Source organism: Cervus elaphus, chromosome 32 (genome assembly GCF_910594005.1).
Source record: "Cervus elaphus chromosome 32, mCerEla1.1, whole genome shotgun sequence".
Classification (NCBI taxonomy): domain Eukaryota; kingdom Metazoa; phylum Chordata; class Mammalia; order Artiodactyla; family Cervidae; genus Cervus; species Cervus elaphus.
Genome location: NC_057846.1, coordinates 44,845,607 through 44,869,102, shown reverse-complemented (window position 1 = coordinate 44,869,102; position 23,496 = coordinate 44,845,607). Strand labels below are relative to the sequence as shown.

Genomic DNA, 23,496 nt, shown 5'->3' with positions numbered 1-23,496 from the left:
TTTTGAAAGTCTTTATTAAATTTGTTACAGTGATGCTTCTGTTCTATGTTTTAGCTTTTTGACCTCAAGGTATGTGTGATTTCAGCTTCCTGGCCAGGGATCGAACCCACACCTCCTCCACTGGAAGGCAAAGTCTTAACCACTGGGCCACCAGGGAAGTCCCAGAATATGCGTTTTTTAACTGAGGTATCATTAACACAATATAATTAGTTTCAGAAGTATAATGCAGTGATCCAATATTTGTATAAATTGCAAAATAGTTGCCACAGTAAATCCAGTTAACGTCCATCACCACAGTCAGTTACAAAATGAGGACATTTTAAGCACAGCCTGGCTATTAGGCAACTTTTAAAGGATGATTATTAGTTTTTTAGGTGTGAAGATGGCATGGAGGTCTTACACGATAAAGACATTATTCAGTTGAAATAAATATAATATTCAAGCAGTATGTACTCCCCCTGCTACCCAAGGGAAACTTCAGTAGGTCCCATAATTCTCTGGCTACTTGTAGGTAACAGAAACTCCTAAAGTTACTTAAAGTCAAAAATACAATGATGATTCAGAAAATAAAATGTCAAGTCAGTACATTATCCATCCTTGAAGTAAGGCCAAAAAAGTAATTCTCCCCACCTCTCCTTCCTGGCTCTGGTTACCTCTCCTCCAGTGTTGGAATGGCCACCTGGCTGCTAATACCATGAAAATGAAGTGGCACAGACTTCTGGGTGTCTCCCAATATCCACTCGTCCCTTCCTCTTGACAAAAGGAATCCCAATTTTAAGTTGGGCCCATAGTGACCCAACAATAAGCTTCTATGTCCAAAGATCTCTTAGAGCTGGGCATGACCCCGTGACTCAGCTCTGACTAGTGACACATAAACAGAAATGCTGAGTGTGTGTCTTGAAAGTATCCTTAAAAGGGAGGGAGCAGATCCTGCCTCTGTCTGCCCGAGCTATAATGTGATGGCCGGAACTGCAGCAGCCCCTCCGACCCTGAGCACAAGGACCACAGTCATGAGCCTGGGCCTTGGGGCAGTGAACTAGGAGGGGTGATCCTGACAACTCTGTGGAGCCCCTGAACTGCCCACTTTCCTACTGACTGTACATAAGAGAGAAATTAACTTGTACTGTGTGTTACCACTGTTCTTTCACTTACATGCCGGCAAACTTACTCCTCACCAGTACAGGAGGTTTTGCACTCTCTGGACCAGCAGATACCCAGACCTGACTCTCTGACTCTTGTGGGTACTTCTGTAGGGACTCCAGGGACTCCCCTCAAATCCTGTGCTATGGGTGATGGACCCAGTCCCTGAGACTCAGCCCAAAAGCTCTCCTCTGACTGTGCCCTTGAGTGGGGGTCAAAGTTCCAGGCTGGTCCCCCTCCCTGCAGGGGACCTGGTCCAGGGGAAGCATTCACAATCACCCCAACACACGTGGCAGTGGGGGGCCCTGTCCCAGCAGCTCTCACTCTCCACGCCCCCAAAACATCTCACCAGATTCAGAGCCGGCTCCCCCAGCTGAGGGGACACAGCAGCACCCCCAACCCCACTTCCTCCCGGGGGAGGGGCTGGTGCAGACTCACAGCAGAGGATTCTCCACAAATAGAGCGATGCTTTTTATACCCTCTGAGTAAGGAGGATTTTCAAGAGCTGTGAACCTCGTGTTCAGACACTGCCTCTGAAATGCCCATTTTGGTCTTTCTCACAACTTATTTTTGTCACTGCTATTTGATACATCTGGGGGCTTTAGTCAAGTTTTCCAATTCAACAGCCTGTGGCAAAAACAATAAATTTTATGTGGACACAGCAGGGGAAGGAGAGGTGGGACGAATGGAGACAGTAGCAATGAAATAAATATACATCGTCCCATGTAAAATAGATAGCTAATGGGAAATGGCAATATAGCACAGGGAGCTCTGCCTGGTGCTCTATGATGGGGCGGGATGGAGTGGGATGGGGTGGGAGGTGGGGAGGGAGGTTCAAGAAGGGTGGGACATGTGTATACCTTTGGCTGATTCATGTGGATGGATGGCAGAAACCAGCACAACATGGTAAGGCAATTATCCTCCAATTAAAAATAAATAACTTTAAAGAAAACAATAACTCACGTGGGGATGCACGTCAGCAGTAAACTCTAATAAAGCAAGGAGACGATTAACACAGTTCTTGGAAGTCCTGGGTGGGGGTGGGTCGGGAGGAAGGCAGGGAATCTGACCCAGAAGCTACGTTGGGGCTTCAGAGGGAACGTGCTAGATGCTCCCGGGACAGCCATTCGCTTTGTTATGATAAGCTAAAAGGGACACGCATGCTTACACGTGCATGTATTTATCATGACTAATGAATTTAAAAGGAAGCAGCAGGCACAGCGTAATATGTAAACTCCACAGCAAACAATCTGGACATGAGCCTGCACTTGACAACGAGGCTATGAACGTGATACAAAGTGGAGCAAGCCGGTCCAAGTGTGACCCTTCCCGTGGTGGCCTCGGAGGCGTGAGGGGCGGAGGTCAGTGCTGCGGCAGTGACAGATGAGAGCGAACAGATCGCAGCTGCTGTCTGGGGCCCTGGAGCCACCCGAGGGGAGAAAGTCCCTAGGCCCCGCGAGCTGGAAAGGAGTCCGGACCATCTGCTCAGCCCGCCGGCCCTGGCTGTCCTCAACACTGTCCACCCTGAGGAACGTCCGATCAAGGCTCCTCAACTCTCTCTGTGTGACTTCTGTAATTGCCAGAGCGACCTTCTGATTATGATCTGGTTTCTGGGAGCCCCTTGAGGGGCAAAGAAGGTGCTGATCACGGAGATTTTCCTGTTGCTACTGCTAAGGCGACGCCAGCTCTCTCACCATCAGCGAGGGCAGCTCACCTCGCGTGATTCTCACAATCAAGTTAACCTGACTGAGAGACCGCAGAGGAGGGAGACTCAGAGCAACCGGCTCCAAGATTCAAATGCTACTCGCGTCACCCATTAAAAGCTGTCATCGTGAGCGATTCCCAGAACCTCTTTGGGCCTCAGTCCCCTCACCTGTAAAGCGGGAATAACGGTGGTACCCACCTCCTGGGGTTGCTGTGAAGACCCCATGAGTTAATGGTCCTAAACCACTGAGACAGTGGACGTCACAGTGTGAGTACAGCATAAATGTTTGCTACGACTCCCACTTTACAGACCGAACACCGGAGGCTCAGGTGCTAAGGTCACTTGCTTAAACCCCATCCCTGGCACCGAGTCAAACTCAAGTACGTCAGGCTTCAGACCCCACATGCTTAACCACCAGGCTTCTTACCAACCACCAAGACAGTCACTCGTCAAGGTAAACGAACCTCTGTGCCTTGGCGTGTTGGTGAAATGACTTAGGCCTGATGACGCCACCGCAGGCTGACAAAGGTCAGACCCTGGGCCTCCGGAACAGAGAACCCGACTCCCCAGCTGAGCCCCACGTCGGCCGAGCAGCAAGCCACCATCCCTCGGACCATCATCCCAGGAGAGCACGCAGCAGCGTTCCTACCCACCCCCCACTAAACTCGGAACCACTCAGCGGGAGACACTGGCCCCTAGTTCTCCATTTCTAGGAAGACGGCAATGAGCAAATACAAAATATAAGTTCTTCTGTGACCCCAGACAGGTTCTGCCTTGAGCTAGTTAAAAGGCAGCAAGCTTTCCTTCAAGACCTTTCTAACTTGAAGCTCAGGGATACCACACCTGTGAAGGGCAAGGAGATGGGCCCTGGCCCGAGGGTCACCTTGGGAGACTTGTCATCGGGCCTGGAGGCAAATGCAGGGACGCGGGACCCCTGGTAACACCCCGTGACCTTGAGGAGGGCCAACCTCTCTGCACTGGCGTCCCCACGCAGGAAGCAGAAAAGTTGGACCAGACAATCTGTGAATTCCCTTCCGTTCTCTGATCTTTATACCCATATTTTAACTCAGCGAAATCTCATTTTGAGTTGACCGCATTCAAAAACAACTCAAAATAACTCTCACTTCAAGGCGATACAGATTGCTTTCTTTCCAGAATGCAAAAAGGGCAGGCAGTGCTAGGGCTATTTGCAGTTGTGAAGGGGAAGAGGTGCTTTCAAAGCTCCTACGTGAGCTGTTGGGACCAAGAGAGGGAAAAATCTATTAGCCTGGTAACCACATATCACGTGAAACAGGCCTTAAAAGCTTTTCTCCCTGACAACAGTAAGCAGTAAACCAGGCCTATTGCCAAGCTGGTCCATGCCCATCAACCCCAGATTACACTTTGCACATGTGTGTGCTCATGCGTGCACATGCTCACAACAGACTGTGGATTTTTTGAGAAAGGTAAATACTGAAGCAGTACCATAACACTTTCAAAAAAGACAACGTTCGTTACAGGGATCTCAAAATTAGGTGGATAACTTATCAGAGACACTAGCCTGATCGATAATCTTACCTTTGGCCTCGTACAAACAAAGTGTTTGCTATGAAATCCACAACGAAATTAACTTCTGAATTAAAACTGCACAGAAGAAATAAGCTGAAAAACTCAGTAATGGGGATTTCCCTGGTGGTCCAATGGTTAAAAGACTCCACAGTTTCAGTGGAGGGGGGCCTGGGTTCCACCCCTGGTCAGGGAACTAGATTCCACATGCTACAAATAAAGAGTTCACAAGCTGCAACTAAGACCCAGTGCAGCCAAATAAATAAATATGTTTTTAAAAGTAAGTAATGGACCACCCCATTGGACTATCAGGAGATAGTGGTTTGACACCTAAAATTACTCTTTTTATCTGCTGCATGTATAAAGTGCAACTATAATATTTACTGATGGGTTTTCTCTTCCAAACAACACTGTCACTTGTATTTTTAGCCTTTAAAGCTATTTTACAGTTCGTCAATTTAGTAAAAATTAGTTTCATCAGAAATATCTGTCCAGAAGCCCGACCCATGAAAAAACGCCAACTACAGACAATACATCACTCCACTCATTTTTAAAAGATCTCATAATCTTTGTAGCAGGACCTTTCTTAATGGCCTGACAGGGCTGAACCCTCCATCAAACTTTGCTGCATTATATCTGGTACACGGGCACTCTGATAGGAGGGAAAAAAGAAAAGACAAACGATCCAGGAAGCTGAGGTATGTCACACGGAATGACCAGGCTATTACTCTGAACGATAATGCCAGGCTTGTGCTAAGCACTTTGCCTAATTAGACTTCACATGAGGGGGAAAACACTTTAATATTTAACGCGTGTGATGGCGTAATCAATGTACACAAATCAGGCTTGATAAGGAATACTGCTCATTAAAGAGCAAGACAGATGGCTACAGGAGAGGTACCATCATTCAAGGTAAAACCTCAGTCTCCCACGGTGGGCGCCAGGCATGCACTCTCCAATCACCGCCCCAGCCCCGGCCACACCGTGCATTATTCAGCCTGCCCACTTGCTCAACGGACTACAGATACACCCACATCATAGACGCAAGGAAATCCCTTGGTTGAAACAAGTCAGCTCTGCCACTTCTCAAAGCGTCTTAACCACTCTGACTGCTGTCAAAATCCCCATAAGTCAAGATCTCCAACGTCTCTCTCATAATCACTTCAGCGAGATAATTAGTCCTCCTTTTTATTACCTTCAAGAACACTTAATGTGCTGGAAGCCTTCCTGACTCTATTAAATCCAGCCAGCCTGCCGCAAGATTATGAATGCATAATTGATTTACAGGTAGCTTGCAAGAAAACACCAAGGTAGAAAACAGTATGTGGGAACAGAGTTACAAACAGGCACGCTTACGAACAGCACGTGATACTGAAAAGGATTTTTAAGGACGGGTCATGTGTTTGGTTTCTCCAAGGTCAGCTTTACACGCACGGGCAGGGATCCTGGGAGGTAACTTGTCCTGTTTGTGAACACAGTTTCTTCTCAACCCTGTGAATTTTAAGTTGATGTCTCTGTTCATTTCATGCGTGTTTACAGAGAACCTTCCGTGTCTATACACTGAGCCACTCTGCTTGCAGGGCATCAAACAACTGCGTGAGTTGCAGTCCCCACGCTCCAAGGGTCTGCGGTCTTGTCCAAAAACGACAAAAGGCGCTGCTGCAGCAGGCTTGTTACCACGGGGGTACCACGCCTGGACTCAGGAGCTACTGCGCCAGACTTTCGTGAAAATGCTGGGTCTCCAGAGGGATCGGGTAGAGAGGGAGGTGGGAGGGGGGATCGGGATGGGGAATACATGTAAATCCATGGCTGATTCATGTCAACGTATAACAAAAACCACTACAATATTGTAAAGTAATTAGCCTCCAACTAATAAAAATAAAAGAAAAAAAAAAAAAAAGAAAGAAAGAAAATGCTGGGTCTCCCTGCCATGCCACCAGTCCTGCCACGGCATCTGGTCTACCTGAATCTTGGTTCTTCCTGTCTTTTCATAGGAGTTTCAAAAACTTCCACAAATAAAGTGCTTCGGATACTACTTAGTACCTAAGTAGATTTATTCCTAAGCTTCTGCCACTTTTGCACTCCTGGTGGGGGAAAAAATGGGCCTCCATTTAATTTAAAAACCTATTATTCAACCCCTGACGTAGCTTCAGTGACACCTATATTCACATCTTATTCCTCCTTGGCGTAAACAATCCGATTTTTGATTTGTGTCCATAAACAAACTCATCCAGAACTATTCTTACCAAGTGTTTCCAGAAAGACCATGCGTTTCAAGTGCAGAGGACAAAGGGTTTCAAATTTTAAACCTCTCACTGGATGTGTACAGCATGACTCCAGACGAAGCTGGAATCATTCAATTTGATTCATGAAGCGTATGGCCATCATTCCCACTTCGGACGCTGTAAAATCAACAGGAAATAAAAACGAATCCTGTTGATCTTGAAGTAGGCACGAAGAGCTCACCATCCCAGGGTCGATGTCCCATGTGGCACTAAGCCACGGCTTGACAGTATATCCCTTCTTCGTATTTCATGCCGTGGGCTCCTTGAGGTCAGAAACCCTTGTCTTTTTACCTACGTATCTCTAGCACCGAGAACAGTGCCAGGCACTCAAAGGGAGCTCCCTAACCACATTCAGGAAAATCTGAGAGCGGTACATCACTGTCGGGGCACCTAAAACTACCTGCCAGCCGGCCTGGTACCCAAGGAGACTGCACGGCCCATCAAGACCAGCGAGATAGGAACAAGTAGCCTGGGTCATTCCCACTCAGCACCTGGGTCATCTTAGACAAGGCACGTCCCCTCTCCGGGCTTCTTTCTGTTCTGAAAACCAGGAGACAGTCCAAATGATCTCAAATGTGCTATTATTTCTGCAAAATACTGTTGGTCTAACTGATCTGAGAGATAACATTTCTCTTGATGTATGCTTGCTAAGCGGTGGTCCCCCACAACCATGACTTCCAACACCAAGCAGTCACCGACAAGACCGTTAAGTGAAGTCGACAAATCCTCCAGAATCCAAGTGTTCCCTTCAGATGCACCGTTTTGCCATTTCAAAAATTTTTAGTTCATGTAGACAGACTGGTGCCAGGCACTCTTCGCCTAGTGGATGGCTAGGCTTTAGTAAAGCGTCTCCATTCATTCTCTGACTCTCATTCCTAAGTGATTTAAGAGTTGCAGTTATGCCTGTCAACCTCACACTGGCATTACATTTGCCCCCCCTCCCAAATAATGAAACGGTCACTAAATCACTTACAGGGACCAGCGAAGAGAGTTTCTAAAAGCTGGTGCCTCCCACACACCTCCACCCCAGGCAGCACGCTCCCCACAAACCCAACCATCACCTCCCTGTGCTTTCAGGCAACCAGACGTGTCTAGATCCTGCATCTCCTCCTGCTTCCGCCCCGTTTCCATCAGAATATGAGACTCGTGCTTGGCATAAAGGCCCTGAGGAGGCTAATGACAGCCCAGGCACTGGTCTAGACTCACTCTTGGAGGAAGAGAAAAAGGTAATTCCAGTAAAGCTGGATAAATTCTCCTGTATACCCAAGGATATTCACAGAAAAACACACTCAGGATCTTTTATTTACATCCGTGAATAATACCCTCTCTACAAAGAAAAATCATTTTTGAGACAACCCAAGACCCAAGATGTGGAATCAGCTCATGTGATCCAAGGGAGTAACTTATTTTAAGCTCAGGTTCTGGCTTCAACCACCGATCTGACTGATGGAGCCGTTCATAGTCCATCCACTTCACTGCATTGTATTAAAATGGCTCCTGAGTCTCAATGATCAAATTCCTACTTTAGGGATTAAGAACCTGCTCATGGTCACAGAGTCAGTCAGCTGGGAATCCTCTCTCCATCAGTCGAGACTCCTTCTGAAGCAACCTGTATACACAGGGCTTCCCTGGTGGCGTTAGTGGTAAAGAACCCACCTGCCAATGCAGGAGACATAAGAGACCTGGGCTAGAACCCTGGGTCAGGAAGATCCCCTGCAGGAGAAGATGGTAACCCACTCCAGTATTCTCATCTGCAGAATCCCACAGACAGAGGAGCCTGGCGGGCTACAGTCCATAGGGTCACAATGAGCCCGACACGACAGAAGCGACTTCGCAGGCCATGTGGAGGAAAAAAACAAAACAAAGAGAAACTCTGTAAATGGAGCTCTCTCATCATTCTGTCCCAGAAACCTATGGGCCACAAGTTCAGCGAAAAGACATAAAGTTCAGTTCAGTTCAGTTCAGTCGCTCAGTCATGTCCGACTCTCTGCAACCCCATGGACTGCAGCATGCCAGGCTTCCCTGTCCGTCACCAACTCTGGAAGCTTGCTCAAATTCATGTCCATTGAGTCAGTGATGCCATCCAACTATCTCACCCTCTGTCATCCCCTTCTCCTCCTGCCTTCAATCCTTCCCACCATCAAGGAAGGACCCTCCCAACCAAAAGAACATGCTTCAGACACAAGAGTTTGAATGTCACAGGCACATCCAAAGAAATACCCCCCGAAACACTTCTCCTCTGCTGGCTTCTCATTACATAGGCACACACTTGTGTCCTCAGGTATTCAGTCGTGTGGGACTCTTTGTGACCCCATGGACTGTAGCCTGCCAGGCTCCTCTGTCCATGAGATTTCCCAGGCAAAAATACTACAGCGGGCTGCCATTTCTTCCTTCAGGGGATCTTCCCGAGCTAGGGATCGAACCCATGTCTCCTGAGTCTCTTCTTTACCACTGAGCCACCTGGGAAGCCCCTCATGTAGCCACACACATCCGTAAATAAATCTCACTTCTACACAAAGAAGACAGCCGAAGGTACCCTGGGTATTTTGAGTGATTTATGTCTATAATGTCCAAGAAGTACTTATTTTCTACCCATCTGTATGTAGAGTAGATAGGAAATATGATAGGGCCTGCTACTATCCTTCGGGCAGCTCGTTGAAATAGCCGAGAGACACTAGCCATTCTTTCTTCTTATAATATTTATTTATTTACTCGGCTGCATTGGGTCTTAGTTGCTTCCTGTGGGTCCTTCACTGCAGGGCATGGACTCCAGTTGTGTTGCAAGGGCTCGGGAGTGCGGCGCGTGGGCTTAGCTGTCCCTTGGCACGTAGGATGTTAGTTACCCAACCTCGATCAAACCGGCATCCCCTGCATTGCAAGGCGAATTCTTAACCACTGAACCACTAAGGAGGTCCCTGGGTGTTCCTTCTTTAACAAGACCCAGTCACGGTCTTGCCCCTCCTGGCCTAAGACTATGACCTACATGAAGACATTGAGGGCAGTTTTATGGCATCAGAGTCTACCCCCAGACACCTTATCATCGGGACACACACACACAGTGGACATTCAGGACATACTGGATTACAATCCTCTAGAACTTCAGACAAAAGTAGAATTGAAGAGCGCAGGCCCGGGCGGACGCAGGAGCTCCTGGTCCCCGTCTTCCCTCCCGCCTTCCTCCCCGGGCAGCTCTGCAATCACAGCAGCTGATGCCACCATGTCCCCCCCACGTGCCAAGCAGTCCACCAACATTTTCTAAATCAATCTGCCTGCTGCCCAACGCGATGGGCACTATTATCTTCATCTTACAGATGAGAAAACTGAGGCCTAGAGAAATTCAGTGACTTGCCCAGGAGCACAGTTAAGAAAGGGTGGAGTGTGAACCTGGATGAACGGGCTCCAAGGCCCAGGCCCACCCCCAAGGTGCTGCCTCCTCACTCAGCCTACTTCCTCCCAGACATTGTCACTTACCTGTATGTGTGTGTGTGTGTGTGTGTGCGCGTGTGTGTGCAAGCGCACTCACTCAGTCATGTCTGACTCTCTGCAAACCCATGGACTGTAGCCCGCCAACCTCCTCTGTCATAGGACTCTCCAGGCAAGGATACTGGAGTGGGTTGCCATTTCCTTCTCCAGGGGATCTTCCCGACCCAGGGATTGAACCCGCATCTCTTGGGTCTCGCTTACTACAGCAATCAGGAAACATCCATTCCACTCAGCTCTCCAAGAACCTCGGGAACCAACCTGGATTTCATGAGCAGAATTCCTCTGCTCCCAACAAAGCTAACCTTCTGTGGCTTTTTTAAAGTCTGCCTGTTCATTTCATTTTAATACAAACTATTAATTCTATTAAATGGGCTTTTGAAGACTACAGCAGCTTGCTTTAAATGAATGGTTCCCTGATTCAGTACCTTTTTAAAACTTTTTGCATTTTTTTTTAAACCCTGAATCAAGCTTCTCTTGCACCTGGGCAGGTTCTGTTTGCTTATCCACAGAAGGGCTGGTTTATGACCACGTGCCAACGCAGGACAAATGACTCAGGGCTCCTGTTCCCTGGCTGAGGTGCCGTTCCCAGACTGTAATGATTTTGTGAAGCCTGCATTCCATCCTTACCACACATGGCATCTACCCCCGGACACCAAACAAGGCGGCCCATTATCATAAAACCACTGGGAACATCTCCCTGAAAACACCCCCAACCTCACAACAGAGCCCACGCTACAGAAATGCCAGGAGGACCCTGACCGGCACCCCTTGGGCCTGGCGCCCTGCCTCACCAGGAACAGATCTGGGTGTGTTTAACCGAATCCCCAACTGGAATAAGCAAAGGCTTATTCTCCTGTGATACCAGCGAGCCCTTGAAGGTCTGGAGTGGAAACTGGCAACAACTAATCATTCTGACTTGGCTGTTTGCTGGGAGAGGCTGCGGTGCTTCTGGAAAAACCCTGCAGAGGGAAGCCAGGGAACTGGGAGTCTGTAGCCGGCCCTGCAGCACTGGGGGCCGTCCGGGGGCCTGCAGGCCACTCCTTGGGCCCCCACACAGCCGCCAGCCCGCACATCTGAGCCGCCTGACCCCCCTCGTGCCCCCGAAAACAAGCTGCTCACATTTCTGCCTCCCCTCCACCCAGATCCCAGGCCCCTTCCCCTGAAGGGGCCACTCTCAAATTCAGCTGTGGCTTGTCCCAATTTTCCTGAGACCACAGTTCTTGGCTGCTCCCCCCAAAAGACCCTCATCCTCATCTCTGGATCCCTAGTCGCCTATCCTGGGCTCGAAGCCGCCCTGGCTCCCTGGAATTCATCCTCCTCTGGGCTCCTGGGTAGCAACCCCACATGGCAGAAGCCCTACACTGGGACCAGCTCACGTGTCCCTATATGCCCGGTCTGTCCCAGCCCCACAAGGAGAGCCAGAAAGGAAGATTTTAAATCAGTCTGTCTAGGATGCTAAGCCTCTTTATCTCTACCACCCCCTGTAATTGGGGATGGGAGGAGAAGAGACAGGTAGGAAAGAAAAAGAGGTAGGCACCACTGTGGGTCAGGACTCCCCACTTTTAGGGGTCTCATGCCTTCCCAAGCATCTCATTTAATTTCTGCAACCACCAACAGAGTATTACCATTCCCCTTTATGACATATACATACATACACACACACATTCCCCCTGTGATACATACACACATACATTCCCCATCATGTATGTACATACATACATTCCCCATTATGATATATACATACATACATACATTCCCCACTGTGATACATACACATACATTCTACATCATGTACATACATATATACATTCCCCATTGTGATACAATCACACATACATTCCACATCATGTACGTACATACATACATTCCCCATCACATACATACATACATATATACATTTCCCATATGTACATACATACATTCCCCAGCAGGTATACACATATGTATATTCCTCATTATGACATGTATACACACACATACATTCCCCATTATGATACATACACACATACATTCCCCATCACATACATACATACATATATACATTTCCCATATGTACATACATACATTCCCCATCATGTACGTACATACACACATTCCCCATTATGACACATACACACATACATTCCCCATCACATACATACATACATATACACACTTCCCATTATGTAATACATACATTCCCCATCATGTACACACATACGTACATTCCCCATTATGATACATACACACATGCATTCCCCATCACATACATACATACATATATACACTTCCCATATGTACATACATACATTCCCCATTATGTACATACATACATACATTCTCCACTGTGTACATACATGCATACCCCACTATGTGCATGCATACATGCATACATTCCCCATTATGTACATACATACACACGAACATTTCCCATCGTGTACATGCATGCATGCATACATTCCCCATTACGTACAAACATACATACATACATACATTCTTCATTATGTACATGCATACATGCATACACACCCCATTATGTACATGCATGCATACATACATACATTCCCCATCATGTATGTACATACATACATTCCCCATTGTGATACATACACACATACATTCCACATCATGTATGTACATACATTCCCCATTATGATATATACATACACACATACATTCCCCATCATGTACATACATACATACATTCCCCATTATGATATATACATACATACATACATTCCCCACTGTGATACATACACATACATTCCACATCAAGTACATACATATATACATTCCCCATTATGATATATACATACACTCATACATTCCCCATTATGATACATACACACATACATTCCCCATCATGTACATACATATATACATTCCCCATTGTGATACAATCACACATACATTCCACATCATGTACGTACATACATACATTCCCCATCACATACATACATACATATATACATTTCCCATATGTACATACATACATTCCCCATCAGGTATACACATATGTACATTCCTCATTATGATATATATACACACACATACATTCCCCATTATGATACATACACACATACATTCTCCATCACATACATACATACATATGTACATTTCCCATATGTACATACATACATTCCCCATCAGGTACACACATACATACATTCGCCACTATGATACATACACACATGCATTCGCCATCACATACATACATACATATGTACATTTCACATATGCACATACATACATTCCCCATTATGTGCATACATACATACTCTGCTGTGTACATACATGCATACCCCATTATGTGCATACATGCATGCATACACACATACATACATACATTCCCCATTATGTGCATGCATGCATACCTACATACATTCTTCATTATGTACATGCGTACATGCATACACACCCCATTATGTACATACATGTATACATACATACATTCCCCATTATGTACATACACACATACATTCCCCATTATGTACATGCATGCATGCATACATACATTCCTCATTAAGTACATACATGCATACATACATACATTCCCCATTATGTACATACACACATACATTCCCCATTATGTACATACATACACACAAACATTTCCCATCGTGTACATGCATGCATGCATACATTCCCCATTACATACAAACATACATACATACATACATTCTTCATTATGTACATACATGCATGCATACACACCTTTATGTACATGCATGCATATATACATACATTCCTCATTATGTACACACACACATACATTCCCCATTATGTACATACACACACGTACAAGAAACTAAGCTTCAGAGATGTCCACTGGCGGGACCCAGACCCCTGGTCAGTGAGCAACAGAGCTGAGATTCAAACCCCGGCAACGCCCCCCACAAAGGCCCGGAGCCTTCCTCTTCCCTGCAGCCTTCCACACCTTTGCCGTCTCTTCAGTGTCTGGCAGAGCACCTTCAGAAAAGAGGTGAGAAATTTCTGTTAAGTGAATGCATGAGTGGTTGACTCCAGCCTTCACATCTGAATATTCTGCAACCCATGCGCTGGATTTTAGTCATACATTCTGCTTATAACATGCCTACAAAGCACCTTGTTAAGATGTTAAATGTTGTGCAGAAGTAAGTTGTACCATACTGTATTGTATTTCAAGCTACTAGAAAAAGCCACATAAATGATCTACAAATAAAAAGTGCTGAAGCAGACCCACTGATAACAGTTTATTTATCATCTTGCTCCATCGGGTCTAGAAAAGGGTACAAACACAAGAATCTAAGGAAAATCAATGTTTTCACATTTTGCTAACCCTCAGGACACAAACACGTTTTCCGAGCTACCAATTCAAGGAGTACTGATGCTGGAAAAGACAGCAGAGTGTGGGAGACAAGGACCCAAGGCCCAGGCCGTCACCTCTGAGCTGACCTTGGGCAGGTAACTCACCTCTCTACATCCTGGTTTTTTCATTTGCAAAATGCAGATAATAAGAGTGTGTCTTTCTAAGGTTGCTGTGCTGGCAAAATGAGTAACTCCTGGCCCGCATTTAGGAGACAGGCTGCCACGTGGTTAAGGGCTGTGTGAGCCATTTTTGTCACATGAAGAGAAGAACTATAATGGAAATGCAGCAAAAAATCTGAATGAATCACTTGCTTCTGCAGACATTATTATAAGCACCAGGCTCACCTGAAGCCTCTGTTCCAAACTGCTGTGCCTACCAGCAAGCTCTACCCTGAAAGCAATGCCATCAGGAATAAATAATAGCAACCACCAGCATCAGCGATGGTCTCTCATCAACCAGGTGCCCGGCACTGTTCTAAACACTTGAACAGATGTAAGCCTCTCACACAGTTGTGCAACCTGTGCCCCCACAAGAGTGCCCTGCGGGAGCTGAGCAGGATGAGGTCACATTCAGTTGCCCATGGATGCTCCAGCTCACAGGGGCATCTCCTGGAACGGCAGCAGCCTGTTCACAGAGGTCAGCAGATACAACTGAAGCAGGTTTCTAAAGGGCGGGAGACAGAAGCAGAAGGTCACCTTTGCGAGTACCCAGGGCCTAAGTCCAAGACCAGCACCTTAGTAAGTTCATCAGCGGAGTAGATGTGGATTTCCCCCAAGCACCAGGGTGCTGTGCTGCGCTCAGGCCCTCACTTGTGTCCGACTCTTTGCAATCCTATGGGTTGCAGCCCACCAGGCTCCTCCGTCCACGGGGCTTCCCAGGCAAGAATACTGGAGTGAATTGCCATTTTGTCCTCCAGGGGATCTTCCCGACCCAGGGATCGAACCTGCATCTCTTGCATCTCCTGCACTGGCGGGCGGGTTCTTTTGAACGGCCGCTATTATCAAGTTGCAGGGCGTGTGCCCACGTGCCTCGGTGTCCAGTGTACACAGACAACTCCCATCCCCTCCTTCCTATTTCCCACTTCCCTCTTCCTCCATCAACTCAAATATCCCTGGGTGTGAAAAGGAAACAAAGGATCAGACATGACCCCATTTGTTTCCCACTCTCTGAAAACAGCACCTAAATTATCTGTGCAAAGCAGCATGCCACTACGTCGCAGGATCCAAACTTTTCTTTGCCAACTCTAGCGGTTCTGTTTCCGTGCACCCAGCACCACCCAAGCGCAAGTTCCTAAAAAAAGACTCCCAGGTGTAAACAGGTGGCTCCTCCCACCCCCGGCAGCCATCATCCTGGTCAGCTCCGGGGCTCCAGGCCAAACTCAAACGCTCTGCACGTGGCTCTACACACACATTGCTGTGGCTGAGCCTCAGCCACCTTCAGGGGGGAAGGGGGGGGCGTGAATATGGGGAGCCCTCACTGCTGGACGTCTGAGGGCCACCGCAGCACTCACTCAGCTCCGGAGAAGAGCTGTTGTGCAAACAGGATCTGTGTGATTCTGTGACGTGCTCAGAATCCCAAACATAACTCCCAGACATTAGCTTACTCGTGGGGAAGGGATAATAAGAATGATCTACAACCTTGGCGAAGCAGAAATTCCTCTTCCCCGGTTCTTAGTAATGATCTAGACTTTGACCGAAAGGCAGCAAAGAACAGATTGCCTGGTTTTAAAGGGTCGCCATGTGACATGCATCCAGACAAAACTACAATTCAAAAGGAAACACGCACCCTTATGTTCATAGCAACACTATTCACAATAGCCAAGACACAGAAGCGACCTAAGTGTCTATCGACAGATGAATGGATAGAGTGGACCGAGAGGTTACCACACTAAGTGAAATAAGTCAGAAAGACAAATACCATACAATATCACTTATAAATGGAATCTGAAATATGACACAAATGAACGTATATCTATGAAAGAGAAACAGACTCACAGACATAGAGAACAGACCGTGCTTGCCAAGGGGGAGGGGGCTGGAGGAGGGGTGGAGTGGGAGGTTGGAGTCAGCAGACGTAAGCTTTCATGCAGACTCAACAGGATCCTACTGGATAGCACAGGGAACTATAGTCAGTATCTATGATAAACCATAATGGAAAACAATATAAAAAGAATATATATCCTAATCACCCCACTGTACAGCAGAAATTAACACATTTTAAATCAACTACACATCCATTAAAAATACTGAAAAATAGAAGTTCCATCATGTGAAAATCAGAAGTCTGATGACTTTCTGAACTGATAAGAAACCCCTCGGTAAAATTTGGGGCTTGCAATGCACTGAACTCTTCTGTAACTGTTGTTAAGTTTTACTTCACCGATTGGTATTTACTTTGTCACTGTAATTATAATTTTACTGAAAAGTTGAAAGCACAATAGTCTCTTTCTCACCCATAAACAATATGTCAATATTTTCAGTCATCATGTTTGCTTACATACCTTGTGTTTTTTTCCTACCAAACAGCAAATTCCATCTGACTAATAAAAACACCAACACACCTTCAAGTTGTCCAATAGTGTCAAGCCTGACTAGCTTCATTCAGGTTAGAATCTGGAAATAAGAGGGTTTTTCAAAAACTCCCAGAAGAAAAATGCTTTTCAACGATACATTCTCAGAATATAATAAAATATACTTTTTATGTGTGAAATTTCATGCAGCCCCTTTTTTAAAAAAGACACCAGCAGCTTCTGCTGGCCAGATAAATTTCTTGAGAAGCAAGTAATTAGTGCTCCAAGTACCAATTGAGGAAATAAAGCAATATTAAGCACATTAAAAGATAAAAATAAGCTCAACCAAAAACACTCTCCCTAAACCCTGAAAATACTAGGCCAAAAGCATAGATTTGAATTTTTAGACAGTTTTTCAAATCATATATTGGAATATAAGGATATACAGAGCAAAAAACCCAATTCCTAAATCTCTTTTAAACCTTTAATTTTAAAGTTATTCTAAAATGGTACCGAATCTGACATTTAAGACCACCTGCACATATTTTTAGGCATTCAGTAATGCTTCTCACACAAGGTTGCCCTTTTCCATGTGGAGAACCCGAGAAGTTCCGTTCCTTTGCTATTGATACACTACAGCAGGGGTCCCCAACCTCCAGGATCTAATGCCTGATGATCTGAGGCAGAGCTGATGTAATCAGAATAGAAATAAAGAGCACAATAAATGTAATCCACTTGAATCATTCTGAAACTATCCCCCACCCATCCCTCAGTCCGCGGAAAAACTGTCTTCCACTGAATCAGTCCCTGGTGTCAAAAAGGTTGGGGAAAGCTGCATTAAAGGACATAATGGCAAAGAACAGCCTGGCTGATATACTATGCAGAGGGGGCCCCTAGTGGTGGAGCCGCGGCTCTGACTTGGCTTTGCAGTTTTTCCAAGGCTGCTTCACCACCAGGGCAAATCGATAGGTAATAAAGTCTACCTGAGCTGCCTTCCATAATAACCTCTATTAGCCCCAATATACAGTAGAGCCATCATTTAGAATCCCAAGGTGCTTTCACTAGGAAAAAAAAATGTGACTTGAAGAATAACTTCATTACATCCTGTCTTTCAAATCCACAAATATTTATGAAGCCCCACCCTGCCAGGCCCGAGCTGGCCTGGAGACACAAGCTAAGAGCCAGAGCCAGCACCGTACACTTCCCGTACTTTCTTTCCAACGTGACAACATTATACCAGGGACAGATCTGGAGCATCGTGAAGACTAGGAAGGACAATTCATCAACCTGTGACTTCATGATGGAGGCTCACCAACAGGAAAAACCTGCAGGATCGCCCACCCCCACTGTTTCCAAACACCCAGACAGGGCGGCATCTGAGGCTCTTCAGTCAAGGGCGCTTGAATGAATGGACAGGAAGGAAGGTGGCAAGGCAGAAGGAAGTTTAAATGAAAAACAACTATACTGAGGCATGCCAAATCTGGAAGGAAGACAAGAGACAACTTTTCCAGAGCATTTACTGTGCTCCCAATGCTAGGGGTAAGTCCCTAAGTGTTATTTCCTTTTCCCGAACAGCTTCATAAAGTGAGAGATACTATTGGCTCTTAACAAAGTGGAAACCAAGGCTGTGAGCTTGCCCAAGGTCATACAGTTAATAAAGGGGAGGCTGCTTGGAGACCAGGAGTCTGAGATGGCAAAGCCAAAGTTCCCATCACTTCAGTATAATTTGGTGAATCCAAAAGCTGGAGATTTTGCTTTGAACTTCATTAATACAGTTTGCGGTTTGGAACACAAAGATGAACAGAATTAAAGCATTTCAATACCATACACTTTAGAGCACATACAGGATAGAAAGAACCATCACATATTTCAAACGTAGTGGCCCATCTCTGGTTTTCCAGGAACCGACCTTCTCTGGAAGCACAACAGCCCACTCCACATCCTATTATGCACCAGTTCAATGGACATGAACTTGAGCAAACTCCCGGAGACAGTGAAGGACAGGGAGGCTGGCCTGCTGCTGTCCATGGAGTCTCAGAGAGTTGGACTGACTTAGCGACTGAACACCACCACACGTGTTCAAATCACTTTCTAAAACTAAAGCTTCATGTTTTCGCTTTATGCTTCTATATCCAAGTTTGAAACACTTTTCTCCTTCCAATTAGCAACATGACACCACTGGGCAGGGCTTGTTCGTAACTTCATTGTGGCCAGTAATGCTATGATAATTATGACTTTCTGGAATGAAAATGTGAACAAAATACAAGAAATCCGGCAGAACTGAATTTCAATTTCTAGTAAAAAAGACGTGAAAGAACAGCTAATTATCTTTATTATCTAGACTTCTCTAATAACATTAAGTAAAAACCACTCAGAGGCTTTGAAATCAGAATGAAAGTGGAGTTTGCGAAACACCCCCTCTATCATGAATTGGTGCTTCCCAGGGCTCGCTGTCTCGGCTTGCACGCCGCTGTTTTGCCTCCTCCTCTCCCGTCCCTTCGCTCATCGATGAAAAGATAACTTCAAAGTCCCCGACGCCAGTGCAGGTGCAGGAAGCGCCGCGGAAACAACAACTTTGGGCGTCTTTGTAGCGCCTTCCTCACCCACCCCCACCCCCGCCCTCCGCCCTCCGCCCTCCGCCCCACCCCAGACCAGTGCCCTCGAATGGCCCCTCCACGGGCCACACAAGGCACTTCCTCCCAGCACCCCGAAACGCGGCGACCCTCGGGCGCGATCGCCCCGGGCCCGGGTCCCAGGCCAGAGGGCTGGCTGCCTCCCGGCGCCAAGGCGCGCTCCCAGCGCCCGCTCCATCCCAGGGAAGACGATTTGGTGCGGAGCAGCAAAGCGGTCACGTGGGCACGTGCAGAGGCTACTTTTTAAAGTGGGTGTTCGAGAAAGTCATTAAACAGCTAAAGGCCGCCGCCGGAGGCTAGTGAAGCCAGAGGGACCCCGGCGCGGCCGCGCGCGACCCCTCTCGGGAAGCCTCGCCGGCGACCCCGCGCGCCCACCTGCGGGCGCGGCGCCTCGCGATCGCAGCCGCCCTCGCCCCTCTCCTTTCCCTCCCCTCCCTGCGGCGCGACCCCCCTGTGCGCGGCCCTGCCTCCGCGAGCCCCCCGGAGGTGGCGGGCCGGGGGGCGCCGGGACGCCCCCGACGGCCCCCGCGGCGCCCGCGCCCGGCCCCGACTCACCGCGGGGCGCTGCCGGCCGTTCCCAGCGCCGGCGGCTCCTCCTGCGCGGCGCCGCGGGCTCGGCTCCACCTCCCGCTCCGGCGGCCGCCGAGCCTCCGGGGACCCGCGGGCGGGGAGCGCGGGGCCGCCGCCAAGCCCGGAGCCGGGGCTGGGGCTGGGGCTTGGGGGGCGACGAGCCGCGGGCGGGGCGGGGGGCGCGCCGGCCCGAGCGGCTCCCCGCGCGCCGGGCGCGCCCGAGACCACCCCGCAGGTGGCGGCTCCGCGCGCGCCCGAGGCCCGAGAAGTTGCGGGAGGGGGGCGAGGACGCGGCGGCAGCCGGGCTCCGGCCGGGAGAGAGAGGGTCGGTGTCTCCTCGGCGAGGGTGGTCCTTTCTCTTTCCGGACCCCCTCCCTCCCTCCCACCCGTCTGGCCCCTCGCCGCTCTGGGCGGCCCTCCCCGCCCTGGGCCGACTCACTCACCAAAACTTTGCAGACGGCGCTGGGGAGAATTAATCCCGTGATCGCCGTCTGCGCGGCCCTGGGGGGTGCGGACGCCCGCCCCGGAGAGAGCGTGTACTCGTCGCGCGCGAAGGTCGGAAAGCGGTGAGCCCCGAGCCCCGCCGCTGCGGGGAGTGAGGTCTGCAGGGACCCCTGACGGCCGCTGGGGGGCCGCGGAGGGAGGTGGCGGATGGGGGTGGAGAGCAGGCAGGAGGGTGTGGACGAGAAAGCCCCCCCGACACACACACATGCCCTCGGGGCCACGGGTGCCCTGGACTTGTAGGTTTTCTTCGGGAGGCGGAGTTTGGGGTATCTTGAACCCCGGTATAATGAAGGAGACTCGGGAGGGCCAGTGTCCAGCAGGAGAAGGCCACCTCTCCACCTGCCATCCCGTCTGCAGAGGCCCCGCGGCTGTGCCAAGGCAGGACCAGAGCTAAAACGCAGTCTTCTGGCTCCTGGTGCCCCGTCCACTGCCTGGCCAAACGGAGCGCTGGAAGTCCCCAGGCCGAGGAGTTGCGGGCACAGGGCCGTAGTCCCGGAGGCAGGCACCGTGTTTGCCTGCTGGAAGCACCTCCAGGAGCCAGCAGTCCGGCGGTTTCAGCCTGCTTCCTGCCTCGACGGCCCCCGGCCCAGGCGAGGTCATCCCTCTTCCACGGATGCCCGGGGACCTCGGTGGCTCGGGCCCCAGTCCCCACACCCTAGAGTGAGTTACCTCGTGATGAGGTCCCCACAGGAGCTCAATTGTGATTTGGGAAAGAGGGGGGAAAGCAAGCATTTCCCAAAGGAAAGAAAAATAGTGTCAGTGGGCTGCCCCCAAAACGTGGCAAAGCAACGGAGATGGTCAATTAATAGCTAACGGGCATCCACACATATTACAAGTCATTGGTCAAGCCTCCTCCATCCATGTCATGTGACAGTCCCCGCTGGGCAGATGGAGGCCCCCATGGAGGCTGGGTTAGTGATGAGTCCTGTAAAGATTAGAGCCAGCACCACCAAGCCTTCTGGGGAATAAGGAACCTCTTCAGAGCCTTCCAGCTGTCACCAACTTCCCCCCCTCCGGGAAGTGATAGGTGGATTGTTAAAGCATTGATTTTCTTTCCTCTGCTGAGGTGTCTGCCATCGCTCGGTTCAATGATGTCTCCAGAATTTCTATTTACTAGGGTTTAAGTGCAGAATCTGGTTTGGAGGATGAACCAAAAACTTGAGCAGGGGCTGCTGGACCGGGCTGCAGGGGACTCAATTTCTAGGTCATGGGGACTGGCCGTGGGGAAGATAGGGGGCACCCTCTGTGGCTGCAATTGTTTCTTTCCCTGTCCCATACAAGGAAAACAGAGATCAAGTCAAGACTAATCACCTTTTCTCCAGGGTTTGTAACACACCTGTCAAGGTATCTGAAGAAGTTTTCCGGTCTTTCTCAGTTAGATACTAATAGATCAGCACAGTGATCTAGGCATCAATATGTTTCACATCAACACACATGTCTCGAGTCATAAAGGGCTGGCTAAGGTGTACCTGATCCTAAAGTACATTTTCACAATAGTTAATACAATAATGAAAAAATAAGACAGCTGAAAAATGATAAAACTACAAAACTAAGTCATAGCTTAATGTGAGAAAACATAATACTTTCTGTGGGTGTGCTACCCAGAAAGAAAGTAGATGTTATTTTGGTAATTATATGGTAGATACTATTTTGATTATATAGATTATTTGGGGGCACTGTTTCAGAGGGGGCACTGGTCTGAGGTGGTGTGGGTCATCCTTAGTCTCTACCAGGGACAGAAACAGAACAAGGGGACGTGCATCCCGCTCACCCCTGGAGCTCCGCCCTCTGCGATGGACATAGACAAAGGGATCTGGGACAGTGACCAGTGGAAGAATGGGTTCCCTTAGACTTTCTTAGTTTTCTACGTGGGTTTCAGCTTTCAGTCGACATGTTCTTATGTAAACGCTTTTCACAAACATAGTGATTTAGGATTCAAAATATGTTATGTGAATTTCCATAACCTATTTATAAAGGTGCTACCCCCTTCACAGGTCCTGGTAATGTTGTTAAAAGTACAAAAATATACAGAAAGTTCTGGAAATAAGATCGTGATGCCAGAGTGATTTTTTATCCTTATGGGGGCAGGGGGCGGGGGAAGAACTAGTCATATGAAAACATACTGTACTAAGATACTATAGATCCCACTCATATGCCACTCAGCCAAAAAAAAAAAATTTCTTAAGTAAAAGGAATATACAACATATCAACTTAAAAATTTATATGGGAAAAGTAACACATTTTTTAAATGAATAAAAATACATATACTGCAAAACAATACATATGATGTCAAAATTTTATACTGAGAAAATACAAAATATGTATAGTATAATCTGTAATTTGTTTAATAACTGTTTCAGATATATACTGCATAGGTACTAAGCTTTTTTTTTTTTTTTCCGGTACTAAGCTTTAAGTACAAAATTATTTCACCCAGTTCAAGGTCAGACTGCTAGGCCTCGCCAGGATCCTTGAGAAGCCGGACCCAGAGCCGTCCAGGAGCAGAGGGAACAGTTGTGAAGCCCATTCATTAAAACTCAATTACTGTTTTACTAAGAGACGCAGTCAGGCGGTCACTCAAGTGTGTTAACTCTTCCTTTAAATAGCTCTAATAACCAGGGTTATCTGATTTCTTAGATTACAGCAACTGTCCTGTGGAGTCAGAGGGACTCATTTGATAGGTGAGGTCTGTCGTGTTCAGGCAGGGATCTGGGTGTGGGGGTGGGTGCATCATTCAGGTTGGGTCTAATTATAGTCCGTAGCATCTCCCAGGTATGCAGTGTATTGGCAAGTAG

General features: G+C 47.9%; 2 protein-coding genes across 11 annotated transcripts in view; one reads left to right on the top strand and one right to left on the bottom strand.

Annotated features, from left to right (window-relative positions):
- CSGALNACT1 (chondroitin sulfate N-acetylgalactosaminyltransferase 1) overlaps positions 1-20,775 on the bottom strand; it is a 321,323-nt gene extending 300,548 nt beyond the window's left edge. For 6 of the 10 annotated variants that reach the window (XM_043893972.1, XM_043893984.1, XM_043893979.1 and 3 more), the window contains exon 1: positions 20,641-20,775. The gene's annotated coding sequence lies outside the window, so the exon portion shown is untranslated. Of the gene's footprint in view, positions 1-20,182; positions 20,205-20,640 lie in introns of those variants that run through there. The other 4 variants (XM_043893968.1, XM_043893975.1, XM_043893981.1 and 1 more) reach the window with 3 other exon arrangements.
- On the top strand, positions 2,423-20,767 carry LOC122687903 (translation initiation factor IF-2-like). Its single transcript, XM_043893636.1, has 3 exons — positions 2,423-2,501; positions 19,645-19,823; positions 19,937-20,767. The coding sequence occupies exons 1-3, from the start codon at positions 2,423-2,425 to the stop codon at positions 20,765-20,767; spliced, it is 1,089 nt and encodes a 362-aa protein (XP_043749571.1).
- Positions 20,776-23,496: the final 2,721 nt, after the last annotated feature.

Coding starts and splice junctions, on each gene's coding strand:
- LOC122687903 (XM_043893636.1), top strand. CDS start 2,423: ATGAACGTGATACAAAGTGGAGCAAGCCGGTCCAAGTGTGACCCTTCC. Junction 2,502..19,644: donor CGGAGGCGTGAGGGGCGGAG/GTCAGTGCTGCG, acceptor GCCCCACCCCAG/ACCAGTGCCCTCGAATGGCC. Junction 19,824..19,936: donor ATCCCAGGGAAGACGATTTG/GTGCGGAGCAGC, acceptor TAGTGAAGCCAG/AGGGACCCCGGCGCGGCCGC.